This window comes from Pan troglodytes, chromosome 17, assembly GCF_028858775.2.
Source record: "Pan troglodytes isolate AG18354 chromosome 17, NHGRI_mPanTro3-v2.0_pri, whole genome shotgun sequence".
Lineage (NCBI taxonomy): Eukaryota > Metazoa > Chordata > Mammalia > Primates > Hominidae > Pan > Pan troglodytes.
Window position 1 is genome coordinate 16,258,487 of NC_072415.2, and position 25,221 is coordinate 16,283,707.

The 25,221-nt window shown below is 34.8% G+C and overlaps 1 protein-coding gene across 1 annotated transcript in view; it reads right to left on the minus strand.

The window, feature by feature from the left end:
- LOC455512 (ankyrin repeat domain-containing protein 30B) overlaps positions 1 to 25,221 on the minus strand; it is a 94,518-nt gene that overhangs the window by 46,872 nt on the left and 22,425 nt on the right. Inside the window, exons 10-17 of the mRNA XM_063795491.1 lie at positions 23,354 to 23,426; positions 17,513 to 17,603; positions 15,567 to 15,628; positions 12,979 to 13,066; positions 11,229 to 11,257; positions 11,058 to 11,130; positions 8,769 to 8,830; positions 4,377 to 4,467 (exon numbers count right to left, since the gene is read on the minus strand). Coding sequence (XP_063651561.1) covers positions 4,377 to 4,467; positions 8,769 to 8,830; positions 11,058 to 11,130; positions 11,229 to 11,257; positions 12,979 to 13,066; positions 15,567 to 15,628; positions 17,513 to 17,603; positions 23,354 to 23,426 — 569 coding nt within the window. The remainder of the gene's footprint in view (positions 1 to 4,376; positions 4,468 to 8,768; positions 8,831 to 11,057; positions 11,131 to 11,228; positions 11,258 to 12,978; positions 13,067 to 15,566; positions 15,629 to 17,512; positions 17,604 to 23,353; positions 23,427 to 25,221) is intronic.

Genomic DNA, 25,221 nt, shown 5'->3' on the forward strand with positions numbered 1-25,221 from the left:
CATGACCCCCTGCCAAAAAAAAAAAAAAAAGTCCTAGCTAATGGAAGAATGCTATGGCATATTGTTAAGGAAACACATCAGAATCTCTTATGTCAATATACTGCAAGTAGCTATTATGTTCTTCAATTTTTCCTGTAATTTAAGAATTGCCAAGCTGCGATGAGAATTCAAAGGTACAATTTACTTATCATTGCAGAGGATATTCTAAATTTATCAGCATAAATATCTACTTATAGAATAAAAGTTTATGAATGTATTTATTTTTGATCCTCTGTGATATAGGAGTATTTTTACATTTATGGGGTTCTCCGGTTTAGTCCTCTCAAAATTTCCTGATCCACTTATACAGAAAAGTCAAAGCACACCCATCAACAAACTAATACAGTCCAGGTGCCATGGCTCATGCCTGTAACTCCAGAACCTTGGAAGCCCGAAGAGGGCAGATCTCTCAAGGCCTGGAGTTCCAAAGCAGCCTGGCCAAAATAGCGAAACCCTGTCTCCACAAAAAATACAAAAATCATCCAGGTATGGTGGCACATGCCTGTAACCCCAGCTACTTGGGAGCCGGAGCTGTGAGAATCACTTGAACCCAGGAGGCCCAGGTGGCAGTGAGTCAAGATCATGCCGCTGCACTCCAGCCTGGATGACAGAGTGAGACTCTGTCTCAACAAAAGAAAAAACACCTGATGTGAAAGTATCAAAAACTAGATGTCAATTTCCAGAGACTTTTTACATATCATTAACCTGCATATTTCAATATTAGAGTAATGGTTATTGAAAATAACAGTTTTATTGTTCAGGGAACGAATTCTACAATTGCTTTGTTGCTAAAACTAATTCTATTTGTTATACCATGTGAGTTGTTAAGCCACTGTTATAAAAAAGGTTTTATAGAAAGCTTAGCTTCAAGAAAAAACAGACATTTCTTTGACATAGAAATATATCTCCTTTCATCAAATAATATGAATAAAACATGCTTAATCTCTCATTTTTCTCTACTTTGTTATTTTTCAGTAAGACACACTCTAATATATTTAGACATATCAAGTATATATGTTGTTTCCTTTGAGAGTTAATTGATCAATAATGAAGACACTTCAGGGATATAAACTGTCTAAAACACACAAAATTTATGTGCAAGCATTTTAAGGCTAAATATGCATGACCGTGTTGCAGGTATGCGTTTTAGAAAAAAAGTGCTTAAAATTGTATTCAATACACTTTAAATAAAAACCCGCTTTAATTACGATGAGAAGATCATTCTCGATTCATTAATATCTTTAAACTTTACTTCTGAAGCACTGAAGAAACCTCAGAAATTCATATATAGGAAATGATACCATTAATTCATCTGCTTGTTTTAGGTAAAAATATGATAAATGTACATCCTCACTAAGTGCAAAGAAAGCAGAGTGTCATGAGATAGGAAATGAATATGTAACCAAAATATTTTCCTTTATGAAGAAAATAGCTGGCTTTGACCTTTCTAAGACAAGATAAAAAAGCAAAACACGCAGAGATGAAACATTCAGAGCTATCTCATCATCAACGAACCGTTTATCACTTGGCATTTAGGAATCCTATGTATGGTTGAAAACTCTGGTTCTAAACTGTGATCTGATTATCCCTGAAGTTCAAAATCCATGCAGAGGAAGCAAGCAGGGTACTACTACCTTCATTATTTTTTTAAATTACTTTTTTTATATAAAGGGGTACACTGGAGTTTTTTAAAATCAGGACAGGTCACATGGCATGGCTCTAAAGATTAGTGAGCCACATTTGTAATGGCTATTGAAATGTATGGCTATGCATCCTTGCATTTTAATTACTTCACTTTTAATTTCTAATATAGCGTGAAGTAGGACATACACTTAAACAAAGGCTTGTTGACATCTGTAATTATTATGATGCTTTTTAGTCACCATGAAGAGAGTCTAATTAAATGTGGTGGAAAGTAAAAATGCACACTATGATTTTTTTTTCTTTTGTCAGTGTCTCGCCCTGTCGCCCAGGCTGGAGTGCAGTGTCGAGATCTCGGCAGAATACAAGCTCCACCTCCCGGGTTCAGGCCATTCTCCTGCCTCAACCTCCTGAGTGGCTGGGACTACAGGCACCCACCGCCACGCCCGGCTAATTTTTTGTATTTTTATTTGAGATGGGGTTTCACCGTGTTAGCCAGGATGGTCTGGATCTCCTGACTTCGTGATCTGCCCACCTCGGCCTCCCAAAGTGCTGGGATTACAGGCATGAGTCACCACGCCTGGCCTGAAATCTTTAAATAAATGAAAAACAAGCTAATCGCTGAACAAAAAATAAAAAGTTGCTGTAGAATGACAAGAACATTGTACACCCATTTATATATGATTTTTGCAAAAAATGTTAATGCCAATACGTATACGCTGAGTGATGAGGAGATAAGTGATCTTGAATCAGAGGAGCAAATCATGACACTGAGAAAATAAATGCAAAAGCTGAACGTAGAATGCTACACGTGTCTTTAATGCAACACATTATAATAATTTATATCATTACAAATATTCATCACGTTCTTTAATATGTCCTGTCATTGAGAAAGTACACAGTTCGGATGAGAGTTCAGCTGAATGTAGATTTGACATCTCATCAGTGAAAGTGTTATGAATTGATCAGCTTGGATATATACTTGGAGCATAATACTAAATATAAATATTCATTGATTTTCATACCCCTATGCTACAATAGTATCCAACATTTTTGTAATTTCTAGCTTTGCCATCTCAATATTTCTTGATCCACTCATGGAGGAAGATGTACAAACCTCATCAGGAACAGCAAATTTAATTAGCCCTCAATATTGATGTATTTGTTATAAATTTAGTTGCAACAGGCTTATTAAATATTAACAAAATTTTCTAGGGTAAAATCAGTAAAATACCTATGAATAACAACAATTTAAGTATTCAAGTCATAAATTCAGAATTATGGTTTTTAAAATTAGTCTGGTTTGGTATATCATGTTATTCGCTAATGAGGTTGTATAAAATGGCAATTATACCAACACAATTTGCTTCCTTAAAAATAAAGCCAAGGTTCTTACATTCTAGCATATCTTATTCAAATTGTGAATATCAACAAAATATATACATATATATATATATTTGATGCCTCATAGTAATAAAGAAAATTAATGAGTCACTGAGGTTTAGTCCTATTCTAGTAATCCTCATGATTCCAATAGTCTCTGGAGCACCCACACTCTAACATTCTGCAGTAAAAATATTCTAAATGCTTCCGAAGTGAGTTCACTCCATTTTCCTTCATACAAAATCCAAAATAATCTAGCTGGCTTCTCTCTTGTCCCCTGCTTCCTGCCTCATAATCTCTCTTCTTTAGCAAAAGTAATCTCTAGACTTGTGCTCTTGTTTCTTCCCATTCAACACACACTCTTTACTTTTTCTTTGTTTAGCAGTAGTATCTTCCATCTACAATTTCTATTCCATTACCCCTTTCTTCTTCTCCCCTAACTAAAAACATACTCAAAAATAGGAGCACCATAATGCTTTCTCCTGACCCTTTTCTGTCCTGACCTTCTACCCAATGGCCCTTCTTCCACATTTTTTCCCACAAAGGTCTCTCATCTTGCTACTCAGAGCAAGGTCCAAGGACCACCAGCAATAGCATCACCTGACAACTTACTAAAAATGCAGAGTCCCTAGTCGACTGAATCACAGTGTGAATTGTTAACAAGGTTTTCAGATGATTTTCTAAAGTTTGAAAACTTATGGTCTATACGGAGTGTATATGACGAATTGTATACATGTGTGGCCGTGCATATATGCTTATTCTCAACTATTGCAAATAGAACACAGCTCTCCATGGTCAGCTGCTTCCATCCCTAATGGCCTCCCACCAGTGAGAAACACAGGAAGAGTCAGAATATTTTTGCTGTAATTCTCTGGTATGTTTTGGCACTAGAAAGTCACTTTATATTCTTCCCAAATTTCTAACCATACCCGATCTTTTCCTAAAGAATCATTTCATTTTACCATCCTCCATTATATAAACCTGCCTCTTGTTCCTTCCCGTCCTCTCTGTACTCTCTGTCTTTCTCGATCTTCATTTCCTCTTTTACTACTTTCTCCTTTCTTATTTTCTCATTTTCCTCAGCTCTTGGAATACCTTGAATTCAAACTAATAATTCAGTTCCTTTTCAGCACTCTCAATATACTCTGTTGCCAACACCTGATAAGACGTATAACTTATCCCCATTTCACTTCTCTTTTCTCCGTGCTTTGCATTAAGGAGGTAATTTTCTTCATCTATTAGAGGATATCCTTCCTCATCAGTTTAGATAAATATTTGGTCAAATGACTTTTTAAATAAAAAATGGTTCTTACCTTCTAATTTTCCAATTAAGGTATCAAATTCTTTTTGATGTGTAGCTTTGGGTAAATACACATCCTTCTGTGAAACAGTCTCACAGGGACTCTGTTAAAAGTAATATCAATAAATAATTTCAATGAAAAAATCCTAGTAATGAAGAGTATCAAAATTTCCTAACTAAAATCTTTTTTAAAAACACAATTTCCTAGTTTGCAAACAATTCGACTTAAGAGCACACACGTATAGAAAATCAAAACATTTTGATAGAAATCACCATCAATCCCACAGAAATACAAACTGCCATCAGAGAATACTATAAACACCTCTACACAAATAAACTAGAAAATCTAGAAGAAATGGATAAATTCCTTGAAACATACACCCTCCCAAGACTAAACCAGGAAGAAGTTGAATCTCTGAATAGACCAATAACAGGCTCTGAAATTGTGGCAATAATCAATAGCTTACCAACCAAAAAGAGTCCAGGACCAGATGGATTTACAGCCGAATTCTTCCAGAGGTACAAGGAGGAACTGGTACCATTCCTTCTGAAACTATTCCAATCAATAGAAAAAGAGGGAATCCTCCCTAACTCATTTTATGAGGCCAGCATCATCCTGATACCAAAGCCACGCAGAGACACAACAAAAAAAGGAGAATTTTAGACCAATATCCTTGATGAACATTGATGCAAAAATCCTCAATAAAATACTGGCAAACCGAATCCAGCAGCACATCAAAAAGCTTATCCACCATGATCAAGTGGGCTTCATCCCTGGGATGCAAGGCTGGTTCAATATATGCAAATCAATAAATGTAATCCAGCATATAAACAGAACCAAAGACAAAAACCACATGATTATCTCAATAGATGCAGAAAAGGCCTTTGACAAAATTCAACAACCCTTCATGCTAAAAACTCTCAATAAATTAGGTATTGATGGGACGTATCTCAAAATAATAAGAGCTATCTATGACAAACCCACAGCCAATATCATACTGAATGGGCAAAAACTGGAAGCATTCCCTTTGAAAACTGGCACAAGACAGGGATGCCCTCTCTTAGCACTCCTGTTCAACATAGTGTTGGAAGTTCTGGCCAGGGCATTTAGGCAGGAGAAGGAAATAAAGGGTATTCAATTAGGAAAAGAGGAAGTCAAATTCTCCCTATTTGCAGACGACATGATTGTATATCTAGAAAACCCCATTGTCTCAGCCCAGAATCTCCTTTAGCTGATAAGCAGCTTCAGCAAAATCTCAGGATACAAAATCAATGTAAAAAATCACAAGCATTCTTACACACCAATAACAGACAAACAGAGAGCCAAATCCTGAGTGAACTCCCATTCACAATTCCTTCAAAGAGAATGAAATACCTAGGAATCCAACTTACAAGGGATGTGAAGGACCTCTTCAAGGAGAACTACAAACCACTGCTCAATGAAATAAAAGAGGATACAAACAAATGGAAGAACACTCCATGCTCATGGGTAGGAAGAATGAATAACATGAAAATGACCATACTGCCTAAGTAATTTATAGATTCAGTGCCATCCCCATCAAGCTACCAATGACTTTCTTCACAGAATTGGAAAAAACTACTTTAAAGTTCATATGGAACCAAAAAAGAGCCTGCATCTCCAAGTCAATCCTAAGCCAAAAGAACAAAGCTGGAGGCATCACAGTACCTGACTTCAAACTATACTACAAGGCTTCAGTGACCAAAACAGCATGGTACCGTTACCAAAACAGAGATATAGATCAATGGAACAGAACACAGCCCTCAGAAATAGTGGCACATATCTAGAACTACCTGATATTTGACAAACCTGAGAAAAACAAGCAATGGGGAAAGGATTCCCTATTTAATAAATGGTGCTGGGAAAACTGGCTAGCCATATGGAGAAAGCTGAAACTGGATCCCTTCCTTACACCTTATACAAAAATCAATTCAAGATGGATTAAAGACTTAAACGTTAGACTTAAAACCATAAAAACCCTAGAAGAAAACCCAGGCATTACCATTCAGGACATAGGCATGGGCAAGGACTTCATGTCTAAAACACCAAAAGCAATGGCAACAAAAGCCAAAATTGACAAATGGGATCTCATTAAACTAAAGAGCTTCTGAACAGCAAAAGAAACTACCATCAGAGTGAACAGGCAACCTACAAAATGGGAGAACATTTTCACAACCTACTCTTCTGACAAAGGGCTAATATCCAGAATCTACAATGAACTCAAACAAATTTACAAGAAAAAAACAACCCCATCAAAAAGTGGGCGAAGGACATGAACAGACACTTCTCAAAAGAAGATATTTATGCAGCCAAAAAACACATGAAAAAATGCTCACTATCATTGGCCATCAGAGAAATGCAAATAAAACCACAATGAGATACCATCTCACACCAGTTAGAATGGCAATCATTAAAAAGTCAGGAAACAACAGGTGCTGGAGAGGATGTGGAGAAATAGGAACACTTTTACACTGTTGGTGGGACTGTAAACTAGTTCAACCATGGTGGAAGTCAGTGTGGTGATTCCTCAGGGATCTAGAACTAGAAATAGCATTTGACCCAGTCATCCCATTACTGGGTATATACCCAAAGGACTATAAATCATGCTGCTATAAAGACACATGCACACGTATGTTTATTGCAGCACTATTCACAATAGCAAAGACTTGGAACCAACCCAAATGTCCAACAATGATAGACTGGATTAAGAAAATGTGGCACATATGCACCATGGATTACTATGCAGCCATTAAAAATGATGAGTTCATGTCCCTTGTAGGGACATGGATGAAATTGGAAATCATCATTCTCAGTAAACTATTGCAACAACAAAAAACCAAATACCGCATATTCTCACTCAGAGGTGGGAATTGAACAATGAGAACACATGGACATGGGAAGGGGAACATCACACTCTGGGGACTGTTGTGGGGTGGGGGGGGGAGAGGGATAGCATTAGGAGATATAACTAATGCTAAATGACGAGTTAATGGGTGGAGCACACCAGCATGGCACACGTATACATATGTAACTAACCTGCACATTGTGCACATGTACCCCAAAACTTAAAGTATAATAATAATAAAAGAAAATAAAAGAAAACCTCACATAACTCTCTCTACATCAAGCTTATCTTTACATTCATGTGGCCATTAACTTGGTTACTGAGCAGGAAAAACAAATCATGTTCATGAAAAAATTCACACGTGCATATTTCAAAAAGTATCTCTCTTAAAAATATCTAACTTATATTGTAGTCCTCATCAAAAATAAATATGACATTTCAAACAAAATACAATACATTTTCTACTTGCCATAACACATACAGCATTAAACATTTAAAATATTCATGGTCGTAGAACTGTTTAGTGTTAAAAATGATGTCTGTCTTGAACTTTTAGAGTCTGTCATATAGTGTATGCACAGAATGCTGAAAAAGCTGCTTTATTTCGGTAAACAGGGGCTTAAAATAAGCAACATGTTTTTGACAAAATTTATGATGATAGAAAAAGTGCTTGAATAGAATGTAAATGCAGTAAGAAAAAAATTATGTCATGTCTAAATGAAAGCAAACAGGTATTAAAGTGTTTTTGTCTAATAAAAAATCAGATAAAATCTACCTGTCTGTGGACTTCAACCCTTTGCTGTTACCATCAGGCAGCAGCTACTTGTTTCTAAGAGGTCAGATACTTTCTATGTCTTTCCACAGTTGTGACCTTAAAACACATCACTATTATTTCACACTCATGCTGCTGCAGCTTCACTGCCATAAAGTGACTCAAGGAGTTCTATTTGTGAAAATATAATTTATATTTTTCAATAGACTGCTCAACCAATACTCTTGTTATTATATTCCCACAAGGTTTCCTATTCCTCATGCTTTTCTTTCTCCTGAAATATCCCCTCAGATCTATACTGAACAATAAAGATATGTCAATACGTTCAAGTCCCAGGCACTAACTTTTCAGGTCCCAACTTTTGCAATACTGCAGTTTAAAGTGTCTCTCCATGAATCCAGTTAGAACTTTTGTACATCTAGATATAAGACAGAATCATGTATTTGCCCATAGCTGGACTCAGTGTAATTCTTTTGCTTTTAGACAAACGTACTTCAGATCCCATGTGAATTTCTAGTGAATTCTAAGCCTTATTTTTTACACTATACCACACTGGCTTCTTAAATTAATCCTACAAATTCACAGAATTTCACCATGAAGCAGTAATCTACTTAGCACATATATTCTCTATTAAGCATATTCTGAAAAATATCAAAAAATAATTTGGGGGTGACATATGCAGAGGTGAGAAAATAAAGTCTAAACATCTGATTTTATGTTTTCATATCATGCAATACTAATATTTAAAAAAATCAATAACACATAGTACCTCAGAATCCCAAGAATTTTCTTCATCGTCCTTTTGTTTGGATTCTGATGGGAACATCTGAGCTATAAAAGGTTAATCACAGATGTATTCATGAGAACATTTCTCTACTATAAATTTTAAAAACATACACAAGTCTACTTTCATTCATGAATCTGTAGTTTTTCCTCTGTAGCCCGTATATTCTTTTTGTCGATTACAGTGACTACTTCTATAGTCACTCCATCAGAATTGAAATCTAAAAAGTCTGAAAATTAACATTATTTCATTAGAATGAAGAAAAATAGAAATTTGACTAACTTGTATGAGTTATTTCTTCACAAAGCAATCATATCCTTTTCTCCTGTAAAACACAGTATGTCCTATATTTGCTGTTCATTCAGAAAACTTTAATTACCTATCATCTCTCATTTCTTTGTAAATTTTTAGTTTCTAATGTTACTTAGTTTGATTGACTCTGCAATCTCTATTACACAGTTCTTCAAAAAAGATGATCTATCAATGAATAAAATTTTTTAGGAATATTAACTTTTTGATATTAGTCAACTATATGTCCAACCCTTTTACATTTCAATATGCTATGACAGTGTATTGGGTGTGTTTTGGGTGTGTATATGTTTTAGGATGTTAAGCTTAAAAAACTTTTATTGCATATAAATTAAGAACTGCTTTAATTACAACGACACACTGCTTCCCTAATGCAACAATATCTTCAGAGTCAGCTTGTGACACCTTGGAGAAACATCAGAAATGTATAGGAAAAAATAATTGCCTTAAGTAATCTAACGTTCCCACATGTTGTATAGGATAAAATCAAGGCCCACACAAGACTTGAGGAGTTCTCAGGCACATAAGACAGAAAATGAATTTATACCAAAAATAACTTCCAGTTTTCTTTATCAGCAAAAAGTACAAATTACAATTATTTGAATCAGGTTAAAGAAAAAAGCAAATGTGCACAACTAAAACTTAAAAGACCGTTTCATCATTAACAGTACCTTTATCATTCGACATCTATCAACTCTCTACCTGGTTTTCAAAAGTAAATTTAACATGTGATCTCAGCATCCCTGATGTTCACATTTCATGCAGAGGGTCCAAGAAACTCAAATCATACTTTAGTAAGTCACCATTTTCACTCATTTTCAGAAGTGTACCCTGGATCGTTTCAGAGATCTTACGTGTTGCAACACCATAGCTCTAATAGTCTGTGGGTCACAGTTCAAATTCTTAGTGGAATGTATGATTGCACAAGGAAATATTTTAAATATTTTACTTTTAATTTCTAATAACTAAAAAATTAGCAGATAAAACTAACTTTTTAAAGACTTGGAAATCTGCATGTTTTCATTTTTATTTATTACTTATCAGCATAAAAACTGTGCAATTAACTACGCTACTGTCATACAATGGAATTTTATAAACAACCTAATATTTAAAAACACAGTTAATTGTGTCCTTTATGGATGACTCCAAAAATTATAACGCTGATCAAATAAGAATGCTGCTGAACATTACACTGTACAACCATGTATGCATTAGAAGTTGAAAAAAAATTGTACATATTAAATATGACCATGCACACGTTGTAAAATATTTAAACATGCATAACAATAGTTTTAAAAAGTAGGTTAGTGTAAAAAGACTCTAAAGCCAAATGCTTCAGAATTACAGTTTTAGGAAAAAGTGTGTTTATCAAATATTCACAAATAAATGACTAATTACTTTCCTCATCTTTACAAGGTAAAGGTACCACACACATAAACAGACACACACAGGAACACACGCAGACACACACACACACACACACACAAACACAAACACACAGAGTTCACTGATCCGAGTTACTGATTTTCTTAAGATTCCCAAAGTGACAACACCGGAAATGAGATAATTAATATTAAAACACAAGTGTTATATCAGTAAAAGACGTGATCCCCGAAGTAAACCGTGGAATCTGAATCAAGCTTCAAAGAACTAAAAAGAGTTAGAGTTTCAAAATTCACCTTCTTGAATCTTTAAGAAATACAGAAGTTCAAAATAGAAAACATTACAGTTTCGGGATACAAAAGTAGAAACACCTGAGATTAAGGCTACATTTTTTTTAAAAAATATATTGAAAATTACTGTTCTTGTAATATCAGGTTTTCAAACATAAATACCAGTATTGGCATTATCTAGATCAAATCTTTTCACCAAAGTTGAAAGAAATAAATCATTGGGGATAGAAAGACTATCAAAATGTCCAATATTGAACTATTCATCTTTGCATAGTTAAATTGAAAAATTTACCTGCTCTCAATGTTTGTTCATTCTTCAATTCAAAGGCTTTATTTGGAACAGTCTTTTGCATTTCAACGGCAGGCTAAATGGGTTTGGAAGAAAAATGATCAATAAAGAATGTGTACTTCACAAAATACATAGTTAATAAGTCATTCAAAATGAAACCATAAAACTAAATACCTTGAAGGCAGATGGCTTCTCAGGAAGCTCTAAAATGCAAAAGAGATTTATCATCAATCATAAGTAAATATGACAAAGCCAACCGAGTGAATGCAGTGATAGTATCTAACTGAGTCCTCTTGGTTGACTTTGAGAATGAATAGTTTAGATTTGGGAAGTTTTCTTTTGGTTTGTTTAGGACACACACATGACAGGAATACACTGAAGAAAATATAAATATAGGTTTCATAGATCATGCAGTTAAGACCTCAAAAGCGAGATTGTGTTTCACGTGTAAAAAGGGTTGATATGAGAAAATAAATGTCAAACCTGAACATGGAATGCTACACCATATACTTAATGAAACACATTAAAATCATTTATATTATTCTATTCATCATGTTCTTTAATATGGCCTATCTTTGGAAAGGTACATAGTTATGATGAGAGTTCAGCTGAATGTAGAATTGACATCTCATCAGTGAAGTGTTATGAATTGATCAGCTTGGATATATACTTAGGTCATAATACTAAATATAAATATTCACTGTTTTCCATAACCATATGGTGTAATCATATGCCTATATTTCTGTATCCTCCAGTTTTTCCATCTGAATGCTTCTTGATCCACTTATGCAAGAAGATGTATAAAACTCATCATGGAAATAATTTATAAGCTTTCAATATTGACATATTTATATAAAAATTAATTGCAATAGATGTATTAAACATAAATAACTTTTTATATTGTTAAGTCACCACAATATTTATTTTAAAAAGCTATCTTATTATTCAAGTATAAATTCAGTATTTTTTTAGTTCCTACAATTTGTCTGATTTGGTGTATCATTAGTCTACAATAAATTTTTTTGGAATGGCAATTTTACCAAAACAACTCACTTTCTTAAAATATAAAGCCAATGTTCTTAGTTTCAAATATATCTCACTTGAATAGCTAACATCAGCAAAATATATATTTGTCATGCCTGATTGTAACATAGAAACCTAATGAGCATTCCTCTTGCTATTCAAAGTGAGCTCCAAGGACCACTGACATCAGCATCGCCTGAGAACTTATTAAAATTTAGAAACTCAATTGTGCTGAATGATACTGTGTATTACCAAGGTATTCAGCTGATTTTTAAATGTTTCATAAGTATTGGTCTATACTGACTGTATATGACAAATTATATAGATGCACACCTATGCATTTTTGTTAATACTCACCTATTGCAAATAAAACACAATTCTGCATGCTCAGATAATTCCATTCCTAATGCCTCCCCAGTAGTGAGAAAGACAGGAAAAGTGAGAAAACTTTAGCAATAATTTTCTGACAAGTTTTGGGACCAGAAGATCATTTCATATTCTTGCCATCTTTCTAAGCATGGTCTATCTTTTCTAAAACATATTTTATTTTGCCACCTCCATTATATAAACCTGCTTCTTGTTCCTTCATGAACTCCCTGTACTCTCTCTGCCTTCCTTAGTCTTCATTCCCTTTTTACTCCTTTTCCCTTACTTATTTCCTGACTTTCCTCATGTCTTAGAGTATCTTGGATTCAAACAAATAATTCGGTTTTTTTCTTGCACTCTCTATATATTCCTGTTGCCAACACCTGAAAAGATACATAACTTATCATTTTACTCCTCTCTTTTCGATGTTATGTATTTAGTGGGTAATTTTATTTGGCTATTAGAGTATTTCAGTCATCATGCATTTAGACAAACATATGGTTAAAAGACTTTTCAAATAAAAAGTTGTTCTTACCTTCTACTTCTCTATTTATCTCCATTACTTTCTGATATATAGACTCAGGTATACACACTTGAGTCTTTGCAGAACTCTCAAAGAGACTCTGTTAAAAGTAGTATCAATAGATAATTTCAATTTTAAAATCATAAGAAACATCAAAATTCCTAATTAAAATATTTTTTAAACTCAATTTCTGACTTCAAAGGCAATTTGATTTGAGGATAGGCACATATTGAAAATCACGACATTTTGATGGAAACCCTCACATATGCTATCTAGGTCAAAACTTATCTGTTATCTTCATGCAGCTATTGACTCGGTTACTGAGCATGAAAAATAAATAATATTGACACAAATTTTCACTCATCTGCATATTTCAAAAAGTAACTCACTTAAAAATATCTTACTTTATCTTCTGCACCAAAAAATCAAGAAAGCACATCAAACAAAATACAATACACTTGCTACCTGCCATAACGCATGTTGGGGTTCAATCAGGCTGGTGGGAAAAATATTAGAGATAGTTATAGAGATAGACACAAAACTTCTTCGAAGGCCGAGAAGTTTGCATAACTTTGGTAATGGATATGGTTGAAGGCAACCTGATCTTTACCTTTCGTTAAACAAATTAAAATAGTCATAAAGGAAGGCAGAGTAGTTTACCTAGCTAGCTAGTTTACTCATATAATCTTAAGACTAACCTTTGATGTACCACAGGTGCTTAAGTGCTTTTTACTTGGGAAGTCCACAATGTCAATTAACCTCTAATGGTGTTGACTCAAGCTTTTGTTAATTATTATCTTACTGAATAAATGCGAGTCTGACTAGCTGATCAGGGCCATAGTGGCAACTGTTCACAGAACTCAGCAGGGAGTCTGTAAGCCACTCGGACACCCTCAGCTGGACTGGCAGAGCAGAATATCTGTGTGTCAATGTACTTTATTCATCTTTCCCTGGGTCAGGGGTCTGCAAGGGACAGACTCCCCGCAGCTGGTGCCTCCTGGAGAGGAGTGCTGCCGCAAATACATACTGCATTAAACATGGAAAATATTCATGATTATAGAATTATTTAGTGTTAAAAATGATGCATGGCATGAAGAGAATGTTAAGAATAAGTCTCCTGGCTAACACGGTGAAATCCCGTCTCTACTAAAAAAATGCAAAAAAATTAGCTGGGCGTGGTGGCGGGCGCCTGTAGTCCCAGCTACTCCGGAGGCTGAGGCAGGAGAATGGCGTGAACCCAGGAGGCAGAACTTGCAGTGAGCGGAGATCCAGCCACTGCACTCCAGCCTGGGCGACTGAGCGAAACTCTGTCTCAAAAAAAAAAAAAAAAAAAAGAATACTCAGAACATTGTAGAAGTGGCTATATTTAGGTAAACAAGTGCTTAAAATAATCAAAATGTTTTTGATAAAATGTCTGCTGATAGAAAAAGTACTTGAATAAAATGAAAAAGTAGTAAGGAAAACTTATATTTATGTTATGTTTAAATGAAAGCAGACAAATATTAGAAAAAGTCTTTTTTTGGTCTATGGACAAATTAGATAAAATCTACTTGTCTATTGACATCTCATTTCTGTTACCACTGTGCAGCAGGGGCTTGGATCTAAGAGGTCAGACACTTCCTGTGTCTTTCCACAGTTGTGACCTTGGACTACACATCATTATTATTTGATACTTATGTTGCTATAAGCATGGCTACCACAAACGGACCCAAAGAGTTCTATTTATAAAAATAATTTCTACTTTTTAAAACACTACTCAAACAAATTGTCCCACTGGTTTCCTATTCTTTATGCATTTTTTTCTCCTGAAATGTTCCTTCAGATCTATACTGGACAATACACGTATGTCAATAAGTTCAAGTCCAAAGCATTATCTTTTCATGTTTCAAGTTGTACAAAACTGCAGCTTAAACTGTTTTTCTATTAATCCAATTAGAACTTTTGTACATCTAGATATACCACTGAATCATATATTTGCCCACAGGTGGACTCAGAGTAATTCTTTAGTTTTTGGCCAAATTTCACCTCAGAACTTGTGAATTACTGGTGAATTCTAAGCCTTATTTTTTATACTATACTACACTAGTGTCTAAAACTCATTCTGAAAATTAGTAGAATTTCACCATCAAGCAGTAATCTACTTACCACATAGATTTTTTTTAAGTATTTTTTTTTTGGAGACAGAGTCTCATTCTGTCACCCAGCCTGGAGTGCAATGGTGCAATCTCACCTCACTGCAACCTCCTCCTCCCAGGTTCAAGTGATTCTCCTGCCTCAGCTTCCCGAGTAGCTGGGATTACAGGTGTGCACCACCACATCCAACTAATTTTGTATTTTTAGTACAGACAGGGTTTCACCATATTAGCCAGGCTGGTCTCGAACTCCTGAACTCAGGTGATCCTCCCACCTCAGGCCTCCCAAAGTGCTGGCATTACAGGCATGAGTTACAGTACCCAGCCAAGTATGTTTTTAGAAATATCAGAATTTCTTCTGAGCATATGCAGTGGTAAGAAAACCAAGTCAAAGCCTCTGATTTTGCATTTTCACATCACTCAATATTAATATTTTTAGAGAATAATAACAGCAATAATATACAATACCCCAGAATCCCAAGAATATTCTTCATCTTCCTCTCGTTTGGATTCTGATGGGAACATCTGATCTAAAAATGTTAATCACAGATACATTCATGAGAGCATTCCTTATTATAAATTTTAAAAACATATACAAATCTATTTTCATTCATGAATCTGTGGACTTTCTTCTGGAGCCTGTATATTCTATTGAATAACAGCCACCACTTCTATAGTCAGTTGGTTAGAACTACAATCTTAAAAATCTAAAAATTAACTTTATATTCATTAGAATGCAAAAAGCAATAAAAATTGACTAATTTGTATTAATTATTTCCTCACAAAAGAAATAATATCCTCTTCTCCCATGAAACACACTATGTCTGAAATTTGCTATTCACTCAGATAATTTTAATTACTTATCATCTCTCAATTCTCTCTGTTTTTATTTTTTAGTATTAGTTAGTTTGATTGACTAAGCAATCTTTATTACACAGTTCTTCAAAAAACATTATCAATAAGTAAGATTCTTCAAGAAATTAACTTTTTGATATTAGGAAATATATGTTCAACCCTTTGAAATTACAATATGCCATGACAGTATATTTGGTGTGAATGTGTTTTAAATAAATAAGCTTAAAGAACTTGTACTGCATATAAATTAAAAGCTGCTTTAATTACAATGAGATAGTCTTTCCTCAATGCAACAATAGCTTCAGAATCAACTTGGGCCTCCTTGGAGAAACATTAGACATTTCTAGGAAAAATGATTGCTGTAAGTAACCTAAATTTCCCACATTTCATGGAATTAAAGGTCCAAGGAGTACTGAGAGCCATGAGGCAGAAAATCAATATATTCATTTAACAGAAATATTCTAAATGCATCTGAAGTGAATTCACTCAAATATCCTATTCAGAAACTCAAAAGTTGCCTGGCTATCTTCTCTCTTACCCCGTGTCCTGCCTCACAATCCCTCTTCCTTAGCCAAAATAATGTCTACATCTGTAGTCTTGATTCTTCCCATTCAACATCTTTTAAAATCAATTTTCCCAACACTTTTTTTCTCTTTGTTTAGGGGTAGTATCTGACATCTGTAATTACCATTTCTTTACCTCTTTTTTCCCCTCTGGTCAGAAACATACTCAGAAATAAAAGCAATATAATGCTTTCCCTTGACCCTGTTATGTCTTGACCTTCTATCCAATGGCCCTTCTTCCAGATTTTTCCAAAGGAAAGGCTATTCCCTTGCTACTTAAGAGTGAGGTCCAAGGACCACCAGCATCAGCATCACTTGAGAACTTATTAAAAATTCCAGAATCCCAAGTCTGCTGAATCACAGCATGCATTGTTGACAAGGTATTCAGCTGATTTTCTAAAGTTTGAAAACTTCTGGTCAATACCGAGTGTATATGACAAATTATATACACGCACAGCTGTGCAAATATGCTTATATTAACCCATTGCAGATAAAACACAACTCGCCATGGTCAGGTGCTTCCATCCCTAATGCCTTCCCACCAGTGAGAAAGACAAGAGTGAAAACATGTTTGCTGTAATTCTCTGGCAAATTTTGGTAACAAAAGGTCACCTTATATTCTTCAAAACTTTCTAATCATGCCTTATCTTTCGCTAAACAATTATTTTATTTTACCATCCTCTATTACCTAAACCCATTTCTTGTTGCCTCATGTACTCTCTGTACTCTCTGTCTTCCTCAGCCTTCATTCCCTCTTTCACTCCTTTCCTCAGGTCTTACAGTATATTGAATTTAAACTAATAATTCAGCTCTTTTTTGGCACTCTCAATATAATCTGTTGTCAACACCTGAGAAGACACATAACTTTCACTGCCTTTGTTCTTCCGTGTTATGCATTTAAAAAATAATTTTCTCTGGCTGTCAGAGTATATCAGTCCTCATGAATTTAGACAAACATTTGGTCAAAAGATGTTTTAAATAAAAAATGGTTCTTACCTTCTATTTTGTGATTTATTGTTTTGATATCTTTTTGATATGTAGCATCAGGTAAACACATATAATTCTGTGCAGCACTCTTAGAGATAATCTGTTAAAGGTAATACCAATAAATAATTTGTCTTTTTCCTTTTTTTGTTTTTTTGAGATGAAGTCTCACAGGGTGGCTCAGTGGTGTGATCTCGGCCTACTGCCACCTCTGTCTCCCAGGTTCAAGCGATTCTCCTCCTTCAGCCTCCTGAGTAGCTGGGACTACAGGCAGGAGCCACCACACCTGGCTAATTTTTTGTATTTTTAGGAGAGATGGGGTTTCACCATGTTGGCCAGGCTGGTCTCGAACTCCTGATCTCAAGTGATCTGCCCGCCTCAGCCTCCCAAAGCACTGGGATTATGGCTTGAGCCACGTCAATAAATAATTTCAATTTAAAAATAATAAAAATGACAAGCATCAATATTTTTTATTTAAAATCTTTTTTATGGGGCCAGGTGCGGTGGTTCATGCCAGTAATTCCAGCACTTTGGGAGGCCAAGGTGGGGGGATCACGAGGTCAAGAGATCGAGACTACCCTGGCCAACTTGGTGAAACCCCGTCTCTACTAAAAATACAAAAATTAGCTGGGCGTGGTGGTGGGTGCCTGTAATCCCAGCTACTCAGGAGGCTGAGGCAGGAGAATCGATGGAACCTGGAAGGTGGAGGTTGTAGTCAGCTGAGATCACTCCACTGCACTCCAGCATGGTGACGGAGCAAGACTCTGTCTCAAAAAAGAAAAAAAAATAATTAAAACTTTTTTTTTTAACTTTAAAGGCAATTAGATTTAAAGCTGTTCACATATTGAAAACCAAAACATTTCAAGAGAAAACCTCACGTATGCTTTGTAGATCACACTTACCTTTTATCTTCATGTGGCTATTGACTGGGTTACTGAGCATGGAAAATAAATCATATTCAGAAAAAATTCACTCGTGTACATATTTCAAAAGGAATTAACTTCAAAGTATCTGCCTTACTCTGTAGTCCTCACCAAAAATAATAGGGCATTTCAACCAGAACACAATATGATTAAACACTTGACATATGCATAATTATAGAATTTTTGTTAAAAACTATGCATGGCATGAAGAGAATTTTCAGAGTATGTCATGCGGAGTAGGAGTAGAACTCTGTAGAAGCTGATTCAGTTAGGAAAACAAGGGCTTAAAATAATAAGAATGATTTTTACAAGTTTTTGCTGATTAAGAACTGCTTGAATAAAAGGAAAGATTCATAAGGAAAACTTATATTTATGTTATTTTTAAATGAAAGCAAACAATCATTAGATGAAGTACGCAATTCATTCTTAATACACAACTTCAGAAAAGTAGAGCAAGCCTTCATAAAAAGAGAAAAATAAAAACGTGTTTGTGAAACATCTAACATATGCCAGACACATATTTGCAGACTTTTCTTTACCTTAGAAAAATGAGGATGACGATGACATTGGTGGTTACCCCACTTTCTGCATGCTAGTCATTCTAGGTTGTTAAGAACAAAATGATGAACAAATATGGTCCACTGCCCTCTCTGTTCAGAATGTCTTCCTCCTAGACTTTCATATGGCTTACTCCTCATCTTTGAGATGGGAAATTAAATGGCAGTTGCAGAAAGATCTACTCTGACCATAGAATTCCACTGCCACTCCCATACGCATGTTAATTATAAAGTTCTTCAATTTTCTCTAACTGAACATTCTCTGTTTTGTTTTAAAGAAAAAGTTATAGTGGCTTATAAGTGTTTTTTATTTGTTATTCTCTTCCTACTACTACAGCATAATCCCTCATCTTGGATATTCAGACTCACTGCCTAGCACACAGTTGGTACTCAGAAAGGAATTACTCCAGGTCAAAATATTGAAAATCTCATCAGGAAAGTCTCACTTTCCAAACTGCTATATTTCTATGGAAAACCTGCAGTAGTAGCCTGCTGAAAGTTACCATCCCCTTACCCAAAATTAGAAATCCACATGCCTGTTCTTACTCCCCATTCTTGTGCTAACAATACTGCTTTCATATAAATGCCACTTTAATCATTTTGTCTTACATTTGTATACAGACTTTCCAGTTTAAAAAATGTTTTCACATTTGTTAAAACATTATTTCATCACATGCAACTAAGAGGTAGATATGAGCGCTATTTTTATAAACCAAGTTAGTTGCATTTCGTTAACTGATTTTTTCCAAGTTCCCATAGCTAGTAAGTGTCAGAACCAAATACAGACTTATCTTTTGACATCCACTCATTGCTGTTACCACTATGTAGCTGCTGCTTCTACTTAACTGGTGAGGCCTTTGCTATCTCTTCCACATCCACAGTTGTGACCTTGGAATACATCATTATTATTTGATACCTATGTGGTTGCAAACATGGCTGCCACAAAGAAACTCAAAGAGTTCTATTTGTGAAAAGAATGTCTACTTATTAAAATACTACTCAACCAAATTGTTGTTATTATAGTTTTACAGGTGTCCTATTTCTCATGTTTATCCAACTCCTGAAATGTTCCTTCAGATCTATACTGGGTAATCAAAATATACCAATACTGATATTTTGAAGTCCCAGGCATTATCTTTTCAAGTTCCAAGTTGAGCAAGACTAAGACTACAGTTTAAACTCTTTCTCCCTGAATCCAATTAGAGCTTTTGTACATCTAGATATACACAGAATCATATAATTGCCCATAAATCAATGCAGAGAAATTATTTAGTTTTTAGACAAACAACTTCAGAACTAAATAGATTCCTAGTGCCTTCTAAGCCTTATTTTCTTTTGCACTATTCTACACTGGCTTCAAAATTAATCCTGCAAATTAGCAGAATTGCACTATGCAGCTGTTATCTACTTGATACATGATTATAAAGTATGTTCTGATAAATGTCAGAAAATAATTTCTTGGTTTGCTTGTTTGTTTTTTGAGACGGAGTCTCGCTCTGTCACCCAGGCTGGAGTGCAGTGGCATGATCTGGGCTCACTGCAAGCTCCACCTCCCAGGTTCACGCTATTCTCCTGCCTCAGCCTCCCGAGTAGCTGGGACTACAGGCGCCCACCACCACGCCCGGCTACTTTTTTGTGTTTTTAGTAGAGACGGGGTTTCACCTTGTAAGCCAGGATGGTCTCGATCTCCTGACCTCGTGATCTGCCGGCCTTGGCCTCCCAAAGTGCTGGGATTACAGGCATGAGCCACCACACCTGGCCCTTAGATTTTTTTTTTTTTTTAGCTAAAATAACCTAGAACAAAAATTTACTCTTACGTAGTTTATAGTATTGTAGAAATAATTAAAATTTAAAAAGTTAAATTACATGTTATATTTTGCAATATCTCTTCCTAATTTACAGTTGTATTAATTACCTCTTGTGTGGAAAAATATGAAAGTTTAGTTTTTAATAGTACCTTATTTAACTGGGTTTGCATTGAAATAGTATAGGTTGTTTCTATTCTGAATGGCAAAAAGCTAAGTATAAATAATTGTATAAATTCTGCTTCTTCCAAGAAACAGAGAAAAAAAGAATAAATCATGGAGAGGGCAATGATTGATTAATGAAAATCATACATAGCCACTAAATAGAAACCTGTAAATAAATATGCTGACAATTGAGACAGCAATGCTCTAAAAAGCAGACACTGAAGAAATGTATTCTGTGAGAAAAAAAGTCTGGGGCAAATCATTTTTAAAAAGGTGAAAGAGGAGGGAGGAACAAACAAGAGACGTGACCAGTCAATCAAGCATGAGCTTCAGTCATGAAATAAAATGAAAAACAACAACTATAAGACATATGATGAAACATATAAAGTACAGACTTTTGTTCATAATATATTCCTATAATGCTGATCAGTATTTACACTACAATTAGTAATTTGTTAATACCTGGGTAATAAAGATTTTAATTTTATTATTATATAATAAGACATTCAATTAGTTAAACATGGTCTTCAGCCAATACCTAAAAGTGGGAACATTCTTACTACAGAGAGAGAAAAAATTTAAAATGGAATGTTCCATAAACTTTTCACCTGAAGAAAGTACTGGTAATCAGAATTTTAGAGTAATGTATTCCTTGAAAAGATATGTTTAATAGAACATGAGTTTTGGATGGGCGCAGTGGCTCAAGCTGTAATCCCAGCACTTTGGGAGGCCAAGGCGGGCGGATCATGAGGTCAAGAGATAGAGATCATCCTGGCCAACATGGTGAAACCCTGTCTCTACTAAAATTACAAAAATTAACTGTGCATTGTGGCATGCGCCTGTAGTCCCAGCTACACAGGAGGCTGAGGCAGGAGAATTGTTTGAACCCAGAAGGCAGAGGATGCAGTGAGCCGAGATCACACCACTGCACTCCAGCCTGCATGACAGAGAGACTCTGTCTCAAAAAAAAAAAAAAAAGAACATGAGTTGAGATTAAAATTATTTTAATCTAAACTCCACTTGGAGGATACTAGAAAATATAGTGTAATCTTCTTTCCTATTTACTACATATCTCTGATTGTCTTCTTATTTGAGACATATTTTCACATGAATTTATGCATTCTAAATATTAAAAGAAAATATAAATTTAAGCCATATTTTTGAAATGCATTAGATTTAATTATAAGATATATCATGCATATTATCTCACTTGTAATATTCCATTATATAAAAATTCATTTGTCAGCTTATTTATTCACACTGAAAACCTCTTAAAATCCTTTTTATAGGCAAGACTGTATTCTGGGTACACTAGGATGCACACACGTATGTTTTCTAACCTGCAGTATCTCATAGTGATGCAAGAGCTCCAAAATGATTATTTAAATAACTAAATACAAAATCTTCCGTAATTTAAGATTTTCAAATGTGATCAAAGATCTTTGAACAATATATTTAAAAACTGCAATTTAAAAATTCTGAAATTAAAATCTTACTATATGCTTATTCAGAGTCTCTGCTTCCAGAACTGGTTGTTTACTTGGGGTAAAATCTGCATTCTTCATTTAGATGAAGAATTTAAAGCATACTTTTAATGAAAAACTTAGAAAACACACTGGCATGCCTTAATAATACAGATTCTGAGAAACAGAATTTACATTTCTAAATTTCTACAATTATTTTTAAAATTAGAGATAAGGTCTCGCTATGTGCCCACACTGGTCTCAAACTCTTGGGCTCAAGCAATCCTCCTGCATCAGCCTCCCTGGTAGCTGGAACTACAGGCATGCACCACCATGCCCAAATAAATTTTCACAATTTCTAATATTATTTTGGTGTAATTAAAGAACCAAGAAGAGAAACTGAGAAAAAGCTCTCTCCTGAAAACTACATGATATCAAAATAATACATGCAAAAAAAAAAACCTATATGCTATGTGGCACAGTTTCGGAACTGAACAGTATCAGAGAGATTCCTTGATTACTATAATAAGAAACTGGGTCCATCAAGACAAATTTAAGCATGAATTTTGTTTTAAGTTACAAAAGAATAATTTTAAAAGTCACAGTAAGTTTACTTATCCAAATAAATCTTTACCAGATTTTATATATTCTCTATTGTGGAAAAGTTTTTTCTAGTATAATGTTTCTGTCACTATGTATTCTCCAGCCCATTCCATTTTTTGGCCCTCACACCCTCAAAGTATTTACCAATCATTTGTTATTTACTAAAGTAAAAAAAAAATAACTGTTTAAATCAACTACTCATATTTCTATAAAATGTTTTTATCTGACCAACTTTCTATTACCAACATGAAATAATGATACATACACCACTGCTAAGAAATACTATACAGAAATATATTGCAACTGAGAAAATCAACTTCACAAAAGAACATTTTACCTTGGTAGCAAGATTAAAGTCTTCCTCAACTTTTGTACACTGTGAATTTTCAATAGTCCGTGTGCCAAAAAGACTTTAAAGAAAAATGATACAACATAAATGAGCAAATTCATATATTTAAAAAGAAAATCTGCTAGTTCATATCTTGGTGCTCACTCTATAAAATGAAAACAAAAAACAAAATTTGGGGAAAGACCAGTCCTCTGTATATTATATCATGTTTCTTGGTAGAATTAAAATATGTCCTCTGTTTTTAAAAATGATTTTAGTTACCTATTTTTGACTCTACCTCCCCAACCTAAAACATACAATAAAGACTGACTCTTAGTTCCATAAGAAATAGTGACTGCCAATATAATTGGCATACCCTGAGTATAATTCATCCTCACAAACTGTCCTCAATGATGAACTGGAAATCTACTTAATGGCTGACATAACTTTTGATATCTAAACTGGAACAAACTTGATAACCTAAAATAAGGAAGAAAGATACAGTTACCTTGTCCCTTATCCATTGTCTATCTCTGATTCAAAGACTAATCTGTGTCACTGGAAAATGACATTCTTTGTTTTTCAACATAAAAGCCACTTAAGAAGGCCCTGTTGCTTCCCTTCACCCTGAAACACTAAAAAACAGTGCCCTGAAATATTTGAAATGTTGAAAAGCTGAACCTACAAATTTCAAGTTGCAAATGTATATTTGTTATTCGGAATATTTTTTCTCACAAAAATTGAAACATTAAAAATAATAAAATCTAACTACTTATTTTATACTTGTCCTTCCTTGTTCAGGTCTACATAAACTAGCAAAGCCTTAAAAATCTTCATAGGTACTTATACCCAAGGAGAGAGACTGCTAGAAAAACTGAGACCTGATAGTTGGATTTCTCTAAGTACTATATATACAGAGAGAAAGATCTGGAAGTGGGAGCCACTATATATAGTGAAAGTGTCTCTCTCACTTCCAGATCTTTCTTCTGCAGGGCTTCATAGCAGTCTCCAACCTTTAAATATTCAGCTCATCAAAGCACAGACTACTGAAAAGATAAACTCAATGACCAACCAAGAAGTTCTGTATTCACCTGTTCCTGAAAAACAACGAAATGGAGTCTCAGTCAGTCATTCACCTCCAGCATAAGCATGTTACCAAAAACCCAACTGAACCACGACTTACTTGCCAGTCAATCTTACCCCTGCTTTATATGTACATGGGTAGGACATCAGAGGCTTGGGAAAAGAGACAAAGGGGAGGGGACATCTGCCTTGGGCCACAGATCTATGTGACTCAGCAACCTTTAATCCCCTAGCATTCAAGGGGCTCTAAGCCACTCTTGTGAGATTTGGGGTGAAAGAACAGAATAGGACATTTCTATCAGATTGTAGAGACCTTTCCCAGTGGCTCTTTTTTTTTTATCTTTCAATAGAAAGCTTGAAGTTTGCCCATTCCTCCAATTAAACAAGCAAAAAAGCAGTGACCTATTCAGGACTTCTTTGAACCCTATTTTAGTATGCTCTTCTAGATAACTCCCAATGTCTTCTGTGTTTTTGTTCCTCTAATTTATCTTTAATCAAACTTGTCATAAAATCCAACATTCTGATCTCTTTGGTAAAACCCTTACTCCTACCAATCCTGGGATTGTTTCTTTTCAAACTTGGCCTTTCCCTGATAATTCCATTCTTATCTACTTCCACTGGGTTCTCCAGCTAATTCCATTCTTATCCTTTTCCATTTGTTTAATTAGACCCATTCCCTCTTCCTATTATTCAAACACTCACCTACATGATGATATAAAAACAAGAGTAATGGGCTTTGAAATCAGTTTAAATATTACTTCTGCTACCTCCTATATTTAAATAAGTCACTTTGA